General features: G+C 43.9%; 1 protein-coding gene across 1 annotated transcript; it reads right to left on the bottom strand.

Moving 5' to 3' along the window:
- Positions 1-382: 382 nt before the first annotated feature.
- Positions 383-15,523, bottom strand: LOC115308512 (the record flags this gene model as incomplete). Its single annotated transcript, XM_040214888.1, has 5 exons — positions 383-764; positions 9,528-9,719; positions 11,345-11,440; positions 13,228-13,313; positions 15,357-15,523. Coding segments are annotated over 5 exons (879 nt in total), but the record flags the coding sequence as incomplete, so codon positions are not given.
- Between the last annotated feature and the right edge of the window lie 2,372 nt (positions 15,524-17,895).

The following is a 17,895-nucleotide window of genomic DNA, read 5'->3' as shown; positions in this document are numbered from 1 at the left end:
CAGTGGCATAGCCAGCACTTTTTTTTTGGGGGGGGGGGGGGGGGAGACATGCGGAGATGCTTATGATTGGGTGAGTGATGGGGGTCACTTCAGCCCCATAAGCACGCCTCTCCTGGCTGCTCTGCAGCTCCCATAAAGGAGAATTTGGAACTCTCTATGGTTACATATCTGCTGAAACATTTTGTTAACTAAGACGTCTTCATTGCTTAAAAATGGGGAAGAAAGACACTTTAATTCTTGACCAAGAAATGTGAAAATTGTTTTTACATTACGCTGAATACTAGTTTTCGAACTGAACTTTATATAGAGAAGGATACCAAACAAAGTTTTCAACAGGGAGCCATTCTTTCTGCTTCCCTTCCCCCCTCTCCGTAATGTCCTGTTTGCTACTCTAGAGTGCACAGTCCTGACAAAAAAAAAAGCTTATTAATCGGACTTTTTGGAGAGGAGCTGGTGGAGCAGCTGGTTTGTTTCCACCATCTGATCCACCATTTTTTCTATCATCTCGGCCTGTTGAGTCATCAGCTGCCGCTGGTGGAGCCTGTCCTCTTCCTCCATGATGAGCTTTCGGTGGGCCAGCTCGCCATCTGTCGTCTGCCTTTCTCTCTCCAGGCTGACTCGTGCCTCTTCTAAGTCGATACGGCGATTTTCGATTTTCTGCTGCTCCTTTCTTAGCTTTTGCTCTTCAATCATGACACGGTTCTTGGCCTGAAACTTCATATCAAGAAACTCAAGCCCCCGGCTGAGGTTTCTTTTTCTACCTCCTGCACAGAACATAAAGCAATAAATTAATATTGATACATATACATAACTACAGTATTAAGGCATCTTGAGGGTGAATAACACATTATCTACACTCTGGCAGCATAATTTATTTTAATCAAAACATTTTCAAACCCATACCTCTCATGGAGTATTGCTTAGACAATACCCTGACTGATTTGTAAATGATTTGTTACATCATTGACTGTCACTCGTCTATCCGACAAAATCATTTCACGTGAACGTTCACTGTCATCATCAGCTGTGAACGCAGATGGGCGTCCGCTCCTTGCTTATGGCTACTATTCCGTGTTTTCTGAGTTTATTCTTAGCTAAAAATTCGGTGTCTATCAAAGTTTATAATTGTTAAATTTCCAATTTTTCGAAATTCGGGGTTTAAATTTCCTGTGTATTAAATTTGTCAAACTTCAAAATTAAAATAAATAATTACTGGACAAAAACATACCCTAAGGTGATAAAAGCTCCCAGAATCAAAATATATTTCTGCAGGGGCATTTGACAATAACACGCCCTTGCAATTGGGAGTACCAACTATCCCACGAGAACTTTTGCAAAATGTGTTGCTTCAATAATCATCAGTACTTTGAAATATCCAAACTCCTGAACGTACTCATTGGGAAGCTTAAAAGCTTCAGCTGCCGTTTTATACACTCTACAAGTTTTTTCACTGTTATAACAGTACAGCCCTCTTCCTCTATCGAAGAACCACATGTAGTATAGTCCAAACTGGAAACTGGAAAAGTTACTTGTCACGACCCAAAAATACAATGACTTGTTGTACTCTACGAACCTTGACAGGATAAAAGTGGAACTTCATTTTGTTAATAACTCAAGATGAAAAAAAATGAAGTGGCCTCATTTCAGAAGTGCCAACTCTGTGCTTGACGAACTTTATAAGTAAAATGTTGTCTTTTTTGCTTTTCATTTTGCCATCGTCACCTCAAAGTTGCGAGCTTTTAGGATAAATCCAAAAAGACAAAACTGTTCCAGCGAGCATTTGTCGAAGTTTTTGGGATATATTGCAAAAATCGGAACCCTACTTATGGCTGACGATTGTGCGTCCTTCATTAAACTTCTGTACCCATTCAACATACTTCGCAACGAAACATTTCCTTTGTGCAGTGCCAAAGTATTCTATAAATATCTTCGCCAGACAGATCCTCAGATCACAAAAACTGTCTCCCCCGCTGGTGTGAACTAAGATTAAAGCAGTCACACTTTATCGCACCTCACACACAGCTGAATTGACTGTACACGTTCAAACCTACACAGCAGCAACTTGTGACACAGAAAGCTTGTATGAAAAGCACTGATAATAAGCTAGTGTGACCAGCAAAGTTTTAAGATAACCGAGGTGAGAATATTTTTTAATCACTTCTATAATACCAATGGGTACACCCTAAAACCATAGATGGGTTGTTTAAAGAACATAATGTTTCGTATTACTATTCATGAAGAAAGCTGCGAGAATATGGGCTTCCGTAACAAACTGTCAAAAATTGAGGTGCACAATAATGTTCCTAAACCCATGAAACAGCCGTAGGCTGCCTTTCAAACAACAAAAATTGCCACATGGTAGTCCAGAGCTCTCAGTAATTCTATCTACCATATAGATTCGTATAGGGTATGTTTATATATGCCACACAATACCGAGCAAGTACCCACAGAAACGTTGGAGATAATCTTGAAAAACTGGGAGGTCGGTTTGACAAGAAAATTCCTAAAGGAAGACATGATAGGGGAAGTTTCACTGCTTCGCACCAGTGTGCTAGGAGAAGCGGCTGATATGGCGGAGTGTCTTGGTTAGCTATAGCTAGGGCTCCGTGTTTTCGGAGTTTATTTTTCGTGAAATTCGAAGGGTGTTTTTAGGAGTTTATTTTTTACCGAAAATTCGGTGTTTATCAGAGTTTATTTTTCGTAAACCCCCAATTTTCAGAAATTCTGAGATTAATTTCGCAGTGTTTCCCATAAAAAAATAATAACTAATAACCGGATGCAAACATATGCCAGATAAAAAATAAAACGCGGTTGTATCAATTAGGTAACATTTCTTCAGTTGAATTTGGCGTTGTCATTGGAAATACTAATTTGTCCCACGAAAAAAGTCACATACAAGTGTGGCTTCGATCAACGTCGATAGCTTAAAATCAATAAACTGCCGAAAGTAGCCGCAAGAAGCTCGTAGTCATCCCATCAATCTGTAGGAGTGGAGGCTCGGCAAATCACACTCTACATATTTATTTACAATATTTTACACTGTCCTTCTGACTAGCTCATCGAGGGGCCCTTCGCCGAATCCCCAGATTCCGTGCAGCTCGTGGTCCAGGCACCTCGTGTCCTTAGCTCGTGCCTGTCCCGTGAGCTTGGCGCCGTTCAAGCGCTGGATCGCTGCTGATAGCTGCCGCTACAGGTACTCCCCCCCTAGCGAGGAAGCGGTCTGGCGAGCGTTCCTGGCTTCAAGAGGGTCTGTGTGCAGGCTGGTGTTCATGTGGAGCCTTACGTGACGTGGCTTTGGAAGGTGTGTGGTCACGGATGAGTAAAAATCGGGTGCCAAGTGAGCAGGCTTGACTCTGTCTAGAGACACTACTTCTTCTCGACCGTTGACGTCGAGCGTCATGTTCTTCTTGTCTCGACGCAGTATAAGATAAGGGCCGTCATAGGGGGGCTGCAAGGGCTTCTTTACGCTATCGTGTCGAACGAACACGTGCTTACTTCTGTCGAGGTCGCGGCTAACAAAAGTGTGTCTTGCGGAGGGCGTCCTTGGGCAGGTGGGCTGGAGGTCTTTCATTAGTAGTCGCAGCCGCTGGACGTAGTTTTCTGCTGTTTCCTGTGAAATGTTGGCTGAGGAAGAAAAAAATTCGCCAGGCAAGCGGAGTGACGTGCCGTAAACGAGTTCAGCTGCACTGCAATTGATGTCCGATTTGAAGGCTGTTCTGATTCCCAACAAGAAAAGTGGAGGAGCGTCTGTCCATGCCGAGCTGTTGGTTTGCGCTTTGATGGAGGCTTTCAACTGACGATGAAAACGCTCTACCATGCCGTTGGAGATCGGATGGTACGACGTCGTATGGATGTGTTGAACTCCAAGGAAGTGGGAGAGAGTTCGAAATAAAGTCGCTTCGAACTGACGTCCTTTGCCCGTTGTGATGGTCTGTGGGACACCGAAGCGACTAATCCACATTTCAATCAGTGTGCGAGCTACGGTTGTTGCGGTGATGTCTTTCGTTGGTGCCGCTTCCGGCCACCGCGTGAAGGGATCGACGTAGGTTAGAAGATAACGGTTTTCTTGTGATGGAGGAAGTGGTCCCACGATATCAACGTGAATGTGGGCGAAGCGAGTGTCCGGTGTGCTAAAAGCTCCCAAGGGCGCCTTGGTGTGCCGGTGAACTTTGGAGCGTTGGCACTGGACGCAGGTTTTGGCCCAGGACCTCACGTCAACGTTGATACGAGGCCATATAAACCGCGAAACTATCAGTCTCTGGGTTGCTCGTATCCCGGGATGGGACAAGGAGTGCAAGCAGTCAAAAACTGTTCGCCGCAAGTCTGCTGGTACGAAGGGGCGGGGACGACCTGTCGAAACTTCGCACGCAACTGTGCCGTCACAGTCGGGCATGCGTATGTATTCAAAGACTAGTGTCGTTGACGTTGTCCGTAGGCGTTGTAGTTCGAGGTCGCCTCGTTGTGCTTCCGCCAGCTGTGCGTAAGGAACTACAGGTCGGTCCGTGGAGCAGAATTTGACCCCAACTCTGGAGAGTGCGTCAGCTGCGGCGTTATCCGTGCCCTTAACGAAGCGGATGTCGGTGGTGAATTCCGAAATATATGCCATCTGCCGTATCTCACGCGGAGTGTGTGCCGTGCTGTTGGAGGCCAGCGCGTAGGTCAACGGCTTATGGTCTGTCAAGACAAAGAAGCTTCGACCTTCCACGCAGTGGCGAAAGTGCTTGATGGCAAGGTATATTGCCAGCAGCTCTCGTCCAATGGTGCTGTATCGCCGTTCTGTCGGGGTCAGCTTCTTCGAAAAGAAGGAAAGTGGTTGCCAGTTGTTTCCGTCGTGTTGTTGTAAAACCGCTCCAACAGCTCCATCCGAGGCGTCTACCATGAAGGAGAGGGGTGCGTCGGTTTTGGGGTGGCTGAGAAGGGTGACGTTGGCAATGATATTTTTTACTCTCTCGAAAGCTTGGTTGGCGGTTGGCGTCCAACGGAGTGGCGTTGCCTTTACTTTGGTGGCCGGCAGTAGGTCGTAGAGGGGCTCGCAAACTTGGGCGCACTGTGGTATAAACCGTCGATAGAAATTCACGAGTCCGAGAAATTCCCGAAGTTTCTTCGCCGTCGGGGGTTGTGGAAAGCTTCGGATGACTTCGACTTTCTCGGGTAATGGTTGAATTCCACGGCTATCAACGTGGTGGCCAAGAAATTCAAGTTCGTTGACGCCAAATTCACACTTGGTCGGATTGACGACAAGTCTGTATTCTTGGAAGCGCGAGAAGAGTTGTCGTAGATGGTCGGCGTGCTCTTTCGGAGTGTTGCTGAACACAAGGATATCGTCGATATACGCGAAGGTGAATGACAACCCTCGGAGGACTGTGTTGACGAATCGTTGAAAAGTTTGCGCAGCGTTGCGCAGTACAAAGGGCATTCGCAAGATTTCGTACAATCCAAACGGCGTGATGACAGCCGTCCTGGGGATGTCTGCCGGTTCTATAGGGATCTGGTAGAATGCCTTCACGAGGTCCACCTTGCTGAAAACCTTCGCGCCCTGCAGGATGCCACCGAAGTCCTGAATATGAGGGATGGGGTAACGGTCGGGCAGAGTACACTTGTTTAATGACCGGTAGTCGCCACAGGGGCGCCAGTCCCCGGTTTTCTTCGGGGCCATGTGAAGTGCCGAAGACCAGGGACTCGAAGATGGCCTGATGAAACCAAGTTCATGCTTGTGTTGGAATTCGTTCTTGGCTATCTTGAGGCGGTCGGGGGCGAGTCGACGTGGTCTGGCGAAAACCGGGGCCCCTTTCGTCACGATGTGATGGGTGACGGAGTGTCGGATGGCTTGATCGGGAGCAGGTGGGCGAAACACGGCAGGAAATTCGTCGGCGATGGTTTGCCATGGAGAATTTGTTTCTGTTCGTGGGAGAGCAAGTTTAAGAGGGGGGACTTCGACACAATTACTTGGACACTCAATTGCGTCTCGGTGTCAAGAAGTTGATTTCTATTCAGGTCCACGGTCAGTGCGAATTGCCGCAGAAAGTCTGCTCCTATGATCGCCTGCCGAACATCGGCGATGATAAAAATCCAACGGAATGTCCGGCGGAGTCCGATGTCCAACGTCAGGGACCTTTCGCCGTACGCTTTGATCGGGGATCCGTTAACAGCCTGGAGCGGTGGGGACTCTTGGCGGCACCGGCGGTCCTCCAGCGTAGGAGGTACCACGCTCACCTCAGCCCCAGTATCCACGAGGAAGCGGACCTTCGTGTTGCGTTCCGTGACGTAGAAAAGCCGGCCTGAAGTTGGGCTTTCGACGCTGGCGGCCTTCAGCGGGTGCCCATGTCGTTTCCCGAGTAGTTACATGGTGGGCGGCATGCTCTGGCTTGGGGTCCGTATCTCTGGTGGTACCAGCATACTCTTGGAAGGGGGGACCCAGCTCTTGATTCACTGTGGCGCCGGCCAGCGTTAGCTCGTGGATTGACGGTCAAGGATCGGGAAGGTCGTGATTGGAGGTTACGAATCTCACGACTGAGCTCGCTCACCTTGGCCTCTATGTGATCGTTGAAGCTGAGGAGTCGAGCGAGCTGGGATCCGATGTCGGTCACAGTAGTGCACGACGTTGAGGGGGTCTCTTGACGCACCGCTGAGATGGTAGGGGAGCCTACGTCCATGATTTGGTCGGCCATACGAGCAAGCGTGGAGATTGAGTCGGTGGCAGATGTACTCAAAATCATCCGGACTTGGCTTGGTAGACGTTGGAGAAAAAGTTCTTTAAATATGGATGTGTCCATAGTCGTGGCTTTGTCTCCAAGGAGGTGCTCCATGCGTCGCAATAATTCTGTAGGTTTGCGGTCTCCCAGCTCCTCCGCAGTCAACAGCTGCTGAAGACGCCGTTGCTCAGACTCTGTGGTGCGACGAATCAACTCTTTCCGTAGAGTCTCGTAGGGCTGATCTGCGGGTGGAGAACGCAGAATGTCGCGAACCACGCATGCGGTTGACTGCGGGAGGGCCGCGACGACGTAGTCAAATTTGGTCAAAAATGAGGTGATCCTGCTCTTTCGGAAAATTGATTCCGCGGTCAGGAACCACAGCTCGGAGTCGGAGGACCAGAACTCTGGGAACTTGATGTTGAGAGTTGTCGCCCCCAGTGTGGTCGGGGCTTCGGGAGAGGTGCCATCGTCTCCGAGGCTCATGACGGGGGCACGAAGCTGGACTCACTCAAAGAACCAGGGCTCCAGGGCAGCGTAGCTGGGCGTGGTCGGGGGCGGCTCGGTCCAAGGTCACCAGTATGTAGGAGTGGAGGCCCGGCAAATCACACTCTACATATTTATTTACAATATTTTACACTGTCCTTCTGACTAGCTCATCGAGGGGCCCTTCGCCAAATCCCCAGATTCCGTGCAGCTCGTGGTCCAGGCACCTCGTGTCCTTAGCTCGCGGCCGTGCAAGGTGGAGTGTAATAAAGAAGTTTCAACTGCCCCTCTTCCCTATACAATCTCGATGGTCCATAACTTTCACTGTTACCCCCAGAAACATACCCTCTGCTTTCTCTAAATCCCAAATCCCATGGCCCAAACTGAAAACCAAAAGAGTGGCTTTTGTCGTGACACGAATGGTACGATGACCTGTTTCCCTGAACCAACCTTGACGAGGCAAGCCGTAAGACCACCTTTTGACAACGGTCCGAGGCTTCAAACATAATTAGGGTGTCATCTACCCAGGACCATTAATCCTGCGCTGCTCAAATTGTTAAAAAAAATATTTTTTTTGTTGCTGTTGGGGGAGGGGGGGGAGGGGACGGGAGGGGGGGGCTGGCATGGGCACATAACAATTGGGAGTTTATCGGATAACTCTGAATTGACAGAAATTTTACCGGCGGGTGTTTTTCGGAGTTTTAAAACATGGAGCCCTAGCTATAGCCTATACTTCGTCTCACTAAGGCAGTGCAACATATCCCAACCTATTCAAAAGAAGTGAAAGGAGGAACAGGAGAGAAAGGCTGGGATTCCCAGCTTCTCTCCTGTTTTTTTTTTCCCTCCTCTTGAACAGGTTCGGATACGCTGTCGCCACTGTAGCCTTGGCCGTACTGCACAGCTTCAGTGAGACGGTGTACAGGTGGACTCTGAGGTCTGTGCTGGGTACCTGACGTGCCTTTTGCATATTTTTCTTTCATCCATAGGTAGCAGGAAGGCAAATATTGTGATAGGGGTACATGCTTGGTATTTTACAGTACTCTCTTAAGAAATCACGAATAATATCTTTTTTTTAGAACCTGAAAACACGTTTGAAAACTGCAGTTCATAAAACATTTTGGGGTTGAATATATGTGCTTTGTGGCTTCCCAGAGCATTTGTGCATCCTTGTGCTCCCCTCATTTCATTACGAATCTCAGTGCGGCACTGGCAATGTAGCTGACCCTCAGCCACATTCCTAAAAAGGTTCTACATACCTGCAGAGTGGTCAAATCCCACACCAACTTAGTTTACGCTTTATCTAGGGTCTGATAACAGCATTATTCTGGTTTAGGGCACCTAAACAGAGGTTTTTTGTGCACATGACATGGCCAAAATGCACATGTAAACCAAGGATTAGGCATTATATGTTGCATACAATATAAAAAGTACAAGGTTATATGTACAAAACATATTATTTTACACATTATTGCATGTTGTAGTGATTGACACTGATAGTTTATACTAGAAATGAATACCTATACATTCACATCATCATTTGCAAGTCGTCATAACTCAGTAGCTTGGATGCAGGTGTGATTTTAGTTAATTGCATGGCGATATGCGAGATGGAATTAGACATACCCCTTGTGCCTGGGAATCGTATTGTAAGCCAATAAATAATGCACACATAACTATAACTTGGGACTGCTCGGTTAAGATTCTCTCTGTCCTCCCTAATTTTTGCTTCATAATAGTTTCTTCGTGCCTTCTTTAGCAACCAAATGATTAAATATTAGACCATGCTATCATAAAAAAACTTATTTTCTTTATGAAGTTATAAGCTCTCAATTATTGATTGTACTATTAAAATCAGCCTTTGTTTTTCTTTTTTTAGAAAGGGTTCTCTGCATGTGCTCGATGTAATTTCTATGCAATGCTAGCAAGAGAGAGCTCCCCTAATACATATCAGTTATGGCATTTCTTTAGGCTCACATACTGGCTGATACAAAATCCTTTCAGATTATTAGGAAAATACTACATTCATATGTTTTTCAAATGCACTTGTTTTGTGGAAGAGTTATGGGTCCATCGTATAAATATTTCAAGCACAATTTCACCACAAGAACATTTTTTGGTAGTAGGTTTGCCCACGTGGGACAAAACACGCAACAAAATGGATTTCATGCTGTGCTGCAATTACTTAAATTTGTGACCAATGGCAGTGAAGTGTATTGGACCTACTCTGTCTACATGACAGCGTCAGAGGGGGAGTTAAAATCATTATCATAAAAGCCTAACTTGTATCTCTAAACAGTTTAGGGTCTATCTGTGCAATATGACTTTCGACTGCATGGTTGCTGAACGTCATGCCTTGCAGTGTTGGCCTAGTGGCAGGTGCTGGATGTTTTTCAGCTGAGGTCAGGCCGTTCGACCGCAAGATCCCTGAGAAGGTAGGCTCCTGGCTGCAGGGTTCGGTTGGTGCCATCCCCTCCTCTTCTCCATCTGAGGGCACCGCATAGATTTCTTCCAGCAGTGCAGTGGCACTTTGGTCACCTTCAACAGCTGCACAATAATGCCACAATGCAAGGCTTTCTCACAAACTTTAACTAAAAAGCAGCAATGAAGTTCATGCTACACATATGCTATCATTTATTAGTAAACAGTCCTATGGTTCTTTCAATCATCCTACATTCCCTCTGTTTTGTTCTGAGATGGCAGCCATTTAATACTTAGTGGGATATACTATTGCAAACAATATGAGCTGAAAGAGTCATTTATGTTTCTTTGGCATACCTGCCAGTTTTTGGGTAAGCTGTGGCCCGAACCAGGAATGAAATGCAAAGTTAAGGTCCTATACTTACTACTATTTGACAGATTGAACGAAAATGAAGCTTGTGAGGACCACACAAGAAAATTCCGGATCAGGTGTTTCGGTTCATATTGTCTGTGGGGGTACATGAAGATCCTACAACTTGTATGAGTGTCGATCATCTCATGAAGTCACAAGCCATGCTACAACAGCCTTGGCACAAGTGAATGCAGAATGATTTTTTCTGCATTCAAATGTTGTTGTTTTTTTTCTTTTAATGAACATAAAGATATTTTGCGTAACATATTTCCGACTTGGAATTCTTACCAAAATCCATGCTGGGATCCTTTGCCTTATTTGATTTATGTACAGAGGCAGTGTTTTTCAGATAGTTTGAGCTCGCTTGTGTTGTGATCCACTGAATCACCCAGGGCAGTGAGGAACATTAAGGACCATCCGTCAGTTCTCGAGAAGTCGACTCCTCAGTGGCCAAAATGAGTCCAGTAAATAATGGCGGGGCGGCAACGAAGAAAAAAACAAGCTACACTAACTATAGGTTTATGTGATCCAAACAAGTACCTTACTTCTTCAGTTCTGTCACTGGTGAAAGCACCCACCATGCCTCTGAATTTCACCGAAATAAAAAAAAAAAACAGGGATGTCTTGATCATATCTGATAAACTAAGAGACACACAGAATGTGTAGTGAATGAGCTGGGCACATGCTATGTGTGTTTATGATGCCACATACATCGCAGTGTCACATGACGTCGTAGTGTCAAGCGACGTCACAATTTCATGTGATTTCAGGTTGTAGAAGGATTGAAAACTGAGTTAGTTGGCAACTGTTCATTCTGGTTTAAAAGTGCACAACAGACGAGGACAAAGTCATCGTCTTTTGTGCATTTTTAATTCATGTCAGGGTATCACGTGACACCTTGATACGGGTCATAAAATATAGCCTCTATAGGGATATATTCTTTATATAACCTTGACCAGGATGTCAGTCGAGCGCACCACTCGTGCGTAATGTGTCTCTTTTCGCATTAAACCAGACCTATAACACATTTTTGTTAAAACGACACCAATGAAAAATCTCTAACAAGCGAAGGAATAAGGCAGGTTGCAGAAAACATTCAACATCATGGCCGCACATGACTTAGCAGAATGAAAACTTGTTTCGTGAAGCTGACCTATATCGTGGTTTCCTCGTTTTTTAACTCCTTAATATAGGGCAGTTCTTCAGAGCATGGGGAAACAATTGATGTTCAAACCTTATATTAACATTGCCAATATTTAAAGGATCATAATCATAAAAAATAACTTTCATAAAACAAAAATGTCATTGTAGAGAAACACCATGGGCTAAAGGCAACTACCTCCTCCTGTGCTCTCTTGCATGATCCAACTCACTGCCTCCTCCCGTTGTTGGCTGGCTGCATTACTTGTTGGCCTTTTACCCTTCAATGTTTTTGCTGCTAATATAAAATAGAATCAACAAAGTTGGCAAAAGTTAGTACAATAATTAGGGTTTACAGTACGCTCACGATAATTCAAACTCAAATATTTCATATTTTTGATTAAATAATATTCAAACAAATTGGGAACATTTGGTTATCCCGCTATGTTTTTAATAGGCCGCTTAATTCAAACGGTGCTTTCGTGTAATTCATACTTTTTCTTCATGCGGCCCCGTTGAGCGTGCTTCTTTCCGAGCATCTGGTGCACTGCGGAGAAACAACACTCGCGGAGCTCGCTTTCGCGGGTGTTGCTTCCGGCAGTGAATCTTTGCTCAAAGCACGCTCAACGGTGCTAAAACAGGGGACACATGAGCGATGAAAACGGGTGCCGCGTGGTAGTTTCTATAGCACCTTACGCAGTCCTAGGTCTACGTCACAGCAGCCACGCAAGTTGCTATGGGAGCTGCCGCGCAGCACCCGTTTTTATCGTTCGTCCGTCTCCTGCTTAATAGTCCACAATAGATAACTTTATTCTTAGATAAAACAACTTAATTTTGTTTTGAGGTGTCGTATGCTGTCTAAACAGTAAATGAAAAACAACATTTCTTTAGGGATGAATAAACCTATGTCATACATTTGATAAGGATAGATAACTAGGCAGGTTAATTGAAAAGAGTTTGTGCTGAAAAAAACATGAACTCTTATCTTCGTCTTTTTGTCCTTATCTCAGTCGCGCCGTTTTTTCAACATGAGCTATGTCATACCTTTCGCCAATGTTCCATGTGTGGCGTACGTGCTTATGATATTAGTAAACCTTTGTAGAAGAAGTCATCAAATATCTGCTTTGCATGTGTAGCCAACCATATAGCAAATCATAATTTTATCTTGCATTAAGTTTAGATGGCTCTTTAATAAATTAAGCTTATAATAGTTGAAACAAAACTCTTCCTGGGGTCTGAGTAAATGATTCTGCCTACTGGAAATGGCTTCTCTTCTGAAGTGTAAGATATGATAAATTATGAGCATTGTTAGTTAATTGCAACAGCCTAAACATATATGACAGAGGAGACATAGCTTGCAAGATGAACACTGTGTCAGTCTTTGAGCTCGACCGCCCCAATCATGAAGCACCAAACAATGCACTCTACAACAGTGAGGATAAGCTGTGCAGTAGACCGACAAACACTTGCAATAATATGTGCATACAAAGTTGCATGAATAACTTGAAAGAATAACAGTGCCAAGAGACAATGGACAAGTAAGACAGCAACAAAGCTCGCGCGTTCCACTTACAAAATGTCTCTTGGTGCTCTTACTCTTTCCAGGTTTGGCATACCTAGAAAGAAAAGTCATCTACCTGTTTCGTAGGCAGCTGAAGGTTATTACTTCACAGAAAGTAAACAAACAGAAAACAAAATATGATATATGGTGCAAAAGCAAAAACAAGAAATGGTTGCCAAATGTACACACCTTAACGAAATTAATGAAACAAATTAATCATCAAACACAAGTCAATTCACACATAAGAGTAAAAAATATGGTGCTACACAACTTAATTTCAATTAAAAAGGTAGCTTTAGAAAATGTCTTGCCTATTTAGATTGTTTTGTCAGCAGCATGGCCTCGGAATATGAAGCTTAAATACACTCGGACTGAATAGCCCGAGGCCACATAATTACATAATTGCAATCTCTGCAAGAATAACTTGTAAGCTTTTTTGTTTTCAAACACAAACATTCTTGTGGTATATAAGGACCTCCTCAGACAAACAACCTTGAGAATCAAAGCTGCACGGAACTAACCTGGCTTTCGTCCAAACTCATCATAAAGTGCTACGCACTCAAGCAGAAGGCGTGCCTTTTCGTCAAATTGTTCTTCAGTTCCTGATCTGGAAGTGAAATACATGCCTGCTGCTTTAGAATATTCAAAAAAAGCTTTTTGTTAGCAATAGAAACATCATTGTACCTAAAAGTACGCTGAAACATTTTGCCTTTCTTATGATAAAAACATTTTGTGTCACTAAAACAAAGTAAGCTATTTCGGCCTAAACCTTTTATTAAAACATGTCTTCAGACCCTAGGCTTGGTGAGTTAAGCACGAGTAGCACAAGTTTTACCTTCAGAGAATGTGTGGCAGTACACATGCAACTTTTTCCATCTAGCCTCTTTGCAGTGTCTAACTCAACATGTTATGAAAAAGCCCATATGTCTACTTTTCTCGAAATCATGCATAAAGTCCTTCAGCATATACATAAACGATGAGTCAGATCAAATTTGTGGCAAAATGAGGAGTCCGAGGCTGAATATCTTAAATACAGTTCACAGATCTAATCTAGGAAAAGTTTCAACTCCAAATTTTGATCTGTGCTATTTTCTTTGCTTATTTCCACAAATTGTGATATCTGACTCTCCACAAACTCATATCCTATTCAGATATTAGGAAGTACTTATTAACAAGAGATTATGTAGAGTTTTTACCTTACGCATTTTACCCACCAAGCGTCAGTTTTTTTACAAGTGTTTAGATCAAACAACATTTACGTTCCCGTGGTAAGGTTTTGTTAAGAGCTTGTGAAATGCTGATGAGATCAGCTATAAAAAACATCATGAAGCACATTCTAGACTAAGAATTTGATGTGCAGATATAGGAAACAAAGAAACAATTGGAGGTTCACTACAAAACACCATAACCAAGCAATAAATGTAATTACAGTATAGAACCATGATTTGCTGAATATCTATGTGAAGCAGTGGTATCACATGTAGTGTACGGGCAGCTTGCACAGTGCGATTTTTAATGTGAGTATCGTATGAAGTGTAATTTGCAGGCATTCCTCTGTACGCTCGCTTGTAGGAGCACGAATACCAGAAGTGAAAAAGAAAAATATAGATCTCACCTAACCTTTTATATATTGAGTTTAGACATTACTTAAAACTGTAATTGTTCAGGAGACAAAATATATAGTAAAAGTAAGGCTGTAAAGGTCTGACACATATGCGGAGTACAAGTTCGTCTGCTTCTTTTGCAGGGGTTGTGGTAATGTCAGAACGCCGAGCTCTGGTTGGCTCTGGCTGAAGATTAGTAGGTAGTCCTTAAAGCAAGCTGCCTTGAGGTCTAACCACTATTCTTTAATCAGAGCCAATCAGAGATGGGCGTTCTGACGTCAACACAAGCCCTGCAAAAGAAGCAGACGAACTTGTGATTTGCGTATGACACAGATAGTTGTTGCTAAAACTTCTAGCTAATACTCTCGGTGTGGTGGCAGTCAAAGTGTACTAGTCAATCATGCAATGTACTTGGAAGCACAGTTCATTGGATGCCCTGGCAGCAAACGCTGTTTTATTTGTGGATACTGGCGTGAAAGCTTTGGTTAAAGCAGATTTATTCTTACATAAACGCTGCTTGCCTGCCTGCCTGTAAGTGGTGCTTCTCTGCATCTATATTGCAGAGAAGCCACTGATAAGGAGGAAGGCACGGAAGGGTTCTGTTGCTGAAAGCTTTTAAGTAAACAAAAAAAAGTTGTGATACCACGAATAATGTGCGGCTCGTTTGCCACCGTATTTTTTTTTTCTTTTGCTTTACCTGATTTATATACTCGGGGAATAAAATAATGCCTCGACCGTACATGGTAACTTGTTTTCTAATACGTCATGAGTTTTCAGCGGGCAAGCTTTGGTGTTTTACATCAACCAAATATGATGTTTACACCAACCACGTCCCGATATGCTGAAAAGTTGCCGACAGCAAACTCGATTTGGCACAAGAACACGCTCGCGCGCGTTTATCATCAACATTCGAAGTCGTCTGCTAGCGATCCTGTCTCTTTCCCTCGAGGCCCACTGCAGGGCCGAGTATTAAGAAAGCTATGGACAAATAAAACTAGAAATATTAAATCGTGAAGAAAGTACAAAAATAACCAAAATATACTCACTTTCTCAAGTTGATGCGGTCATTTTTCTTGTACAAAGTTACGAGGAGGTCGATCCGTTCCATCGCTCCTCGCAACGAGAAGTTCTTTTCCGACGCGGCGTTTAAGCCTTTGAGGACGTCATTCCAAAGAGCTGGAGTCAAAAAAGGATTGGCGCCTAGCACCTCCCGAAGTAGAAAGATATCGTCTACTGCTGTAAATCGCTTGCGAGGAGGAGGCGGAGGGACGGAGGTAGATGCGGCGCTCATGTTGCTCGACGGTACAGATAGCAGACGATCACGGTCGTACGCCCGCGTACCGATCGTTGCGCCATGTACGGTACGACCACGAAGAAAACATAAAGGAAAACCTGTAACTTTACTGCTGTGCACTCATTAGAACTATCACCCAATATTCAAAGGGCTCGTTTTATAGGATATATGTGATTAGCATTTGTACAGAAATTTTTAATTCATGCAACATTTTTTAAACTAAAAAGTATCCAGAGCCTTGATGCAGAAGGCTGTTGCTCACTCTGTTGCCACTACAGATAATCCTCAGTCATAACAGCAGCTGTAAAAAACGGGTGATAAGTGCTCAAAATGCACATCCAAAGCGTGTATAAAAAGAACAGAAAAAACAACTTAATATTTAATATGTAAAAAAAAAAAAAGTGTCTGGGTTTGCGGGATTCGAACTCTCCACCACCGGTCCTCTACATACACAAGAAATCGGCGATCCAATCCACTAAGCTACCGAGCAGACGAGTTTAGTTGCGCTAAACACCCATTTATTTCTATTGAAAAAGTCCTATTGCGTTTTGTTCTTTATTCTTTTTCTTTTTTGCTGACTCAAACTTTATGAACTTGCTGTCACACATGGCGCTCCCGCCAGGCATTGCCACGATTTATTTTCTTCATGTTTGGAGCCACGGCACACTCTCTCCGCCAGCGAAATCGCCGTTTTGCTAACCAAGCTAGACTGTCCATGTCGGCCATTGGTCGTGCCGGTCGTGCCTTACGGTTCCCCCAGCGCATTACGGTAAGATCGCAGAAGGCAGGCGCATGCGCAGTTCGTACCGGAGGGCCCATCGTACCGTATCGGATGTGCAAAAACGGTTCCCTAAAACTCTCTAATAAATCGCCGCGAATACGATAGCTGATAACGATAATAAACCCTGGGGAAGGACAACGAGGGGACAAATGACAGACACGTCCTTCGTCCCCCTTCTATGGGTATTATTATTGTTATTCTTGTCCAGCTTGCTTGCACCTTTGCATTAATTGCATTATCATCATAACGTTAAAATGCAGGCCGTTCACCCTTGTTAATGTTGGACTGGTGGCGCCTGTTAAAACCTGTTTTCTCTACTGGCGTTTAACCCTTTGTTAGCGCAGTTGGTAGAGCGCTCTACTGTAAATGGAGTGGTCCCTGGTTCGATACCAGGGGAAGGCGGTTTTTTTCAGTCGTGCGCCAGTCACCTATTTGCGTTTGGAGTTTTGTGTTTGTCCTTTGCCCCCCTTGTTCCCCTTCTCCGTGGATTATTATTGTTATCCTTGTCCAGCTCGCTTGCACCTTTGCATTATTACGATAAGGGAAACTTATTTTTTGCGCTTTTTGTTAAAACGTCATTACTTTTGTGTTCGAACAAATAAGACTGAGCTTATATTTGTTTACACCAAAGGTTGAATGTGTTTGCGTCGGTCTGCAGCGTCAATAGTTAGAATTTCTCGGGAGATTTTAATGTCCCCGACATACTGGAGAAATAAAGAGATGTGAGATAGCAAGAGGGATGGCATCGTTAAAAAATATAGGACATAGGAGGTGGCCTAACAAATATCCATAAGTCACACCAGAATTCCTTTTGTAGCAGTTTTGGAAGTCATATGATTAACTCGGACAGAACTCTTCCTATGCCGCACATAACGTTCGAGCTATTCAAGCATTTCTACTGCAACATCATAGTATGAAAAAAAAAACTTTGGAGAGCAGGATATCGTGATCAACTAGGTCAAACTTCTTGCTCAAATCAACATTAACTACCACGACTTGGCTATGTTTACACACTACACCTGAAGCAGTTGAAGTAAAAGCAACCAAATTAGTTGTCGACCTGCCTTGAACAAATCCATGCTGGTTGGGAATTAACAAATTTTTTTTTATCGAGAACAATGAAACTTTATGAACAACCATTTCAAAAAGCTTAGAGACTAAGAAGGGAAGTTAGGTATATATTTGGATGCATTTCCCATTTTTCCCTGACTTTTGGACAGGAACAATCACAGCGAGCTTCCACGTGTCTGAAAGTGTACGATAGTTTAATGAGTTGTTAAATATATCACACAGCGCGGGGCTGCATAAATTATAAGTTTTAATGAAAGCTGAAGGTATTTTGTCGTGACCAGCCGCCGAATTCGGTTTTATCTTTTTAATACACTTTTTGGACCAACTACTCCTTGATTGCGATTGAGTGGAAAATGTTGTCAAGCCCAGCCGAATGAGAGTCATCAGAATATGCACCTATCTGATCTGTCTGTGTAAATTGACATGAAGTGATCGGCGA

This window comes from Ixodes scapularis, unplaced genomic scaffold (genome assembly GCF_016920785.2).
Source record: "Ixodes scapularis isolate PalLabHiFi unplaced genomic scaffold, ASM1692078v2 PGA_scaffold13__105_contigs__length_92229423, whole genome shotgun sequence".
NCBI classification, from domain to species: domain Eukaryota; kingdom Metazoa; phylum Arthropoda; class Arachnida; order Ixodida; family Ixodidae; genus Ixodes; species Ixodes scapularis.
Note: the sequence above shows the minus strand (reverse complement) of the source record. Positions and strands in the feature narration are given on the sequence as shown.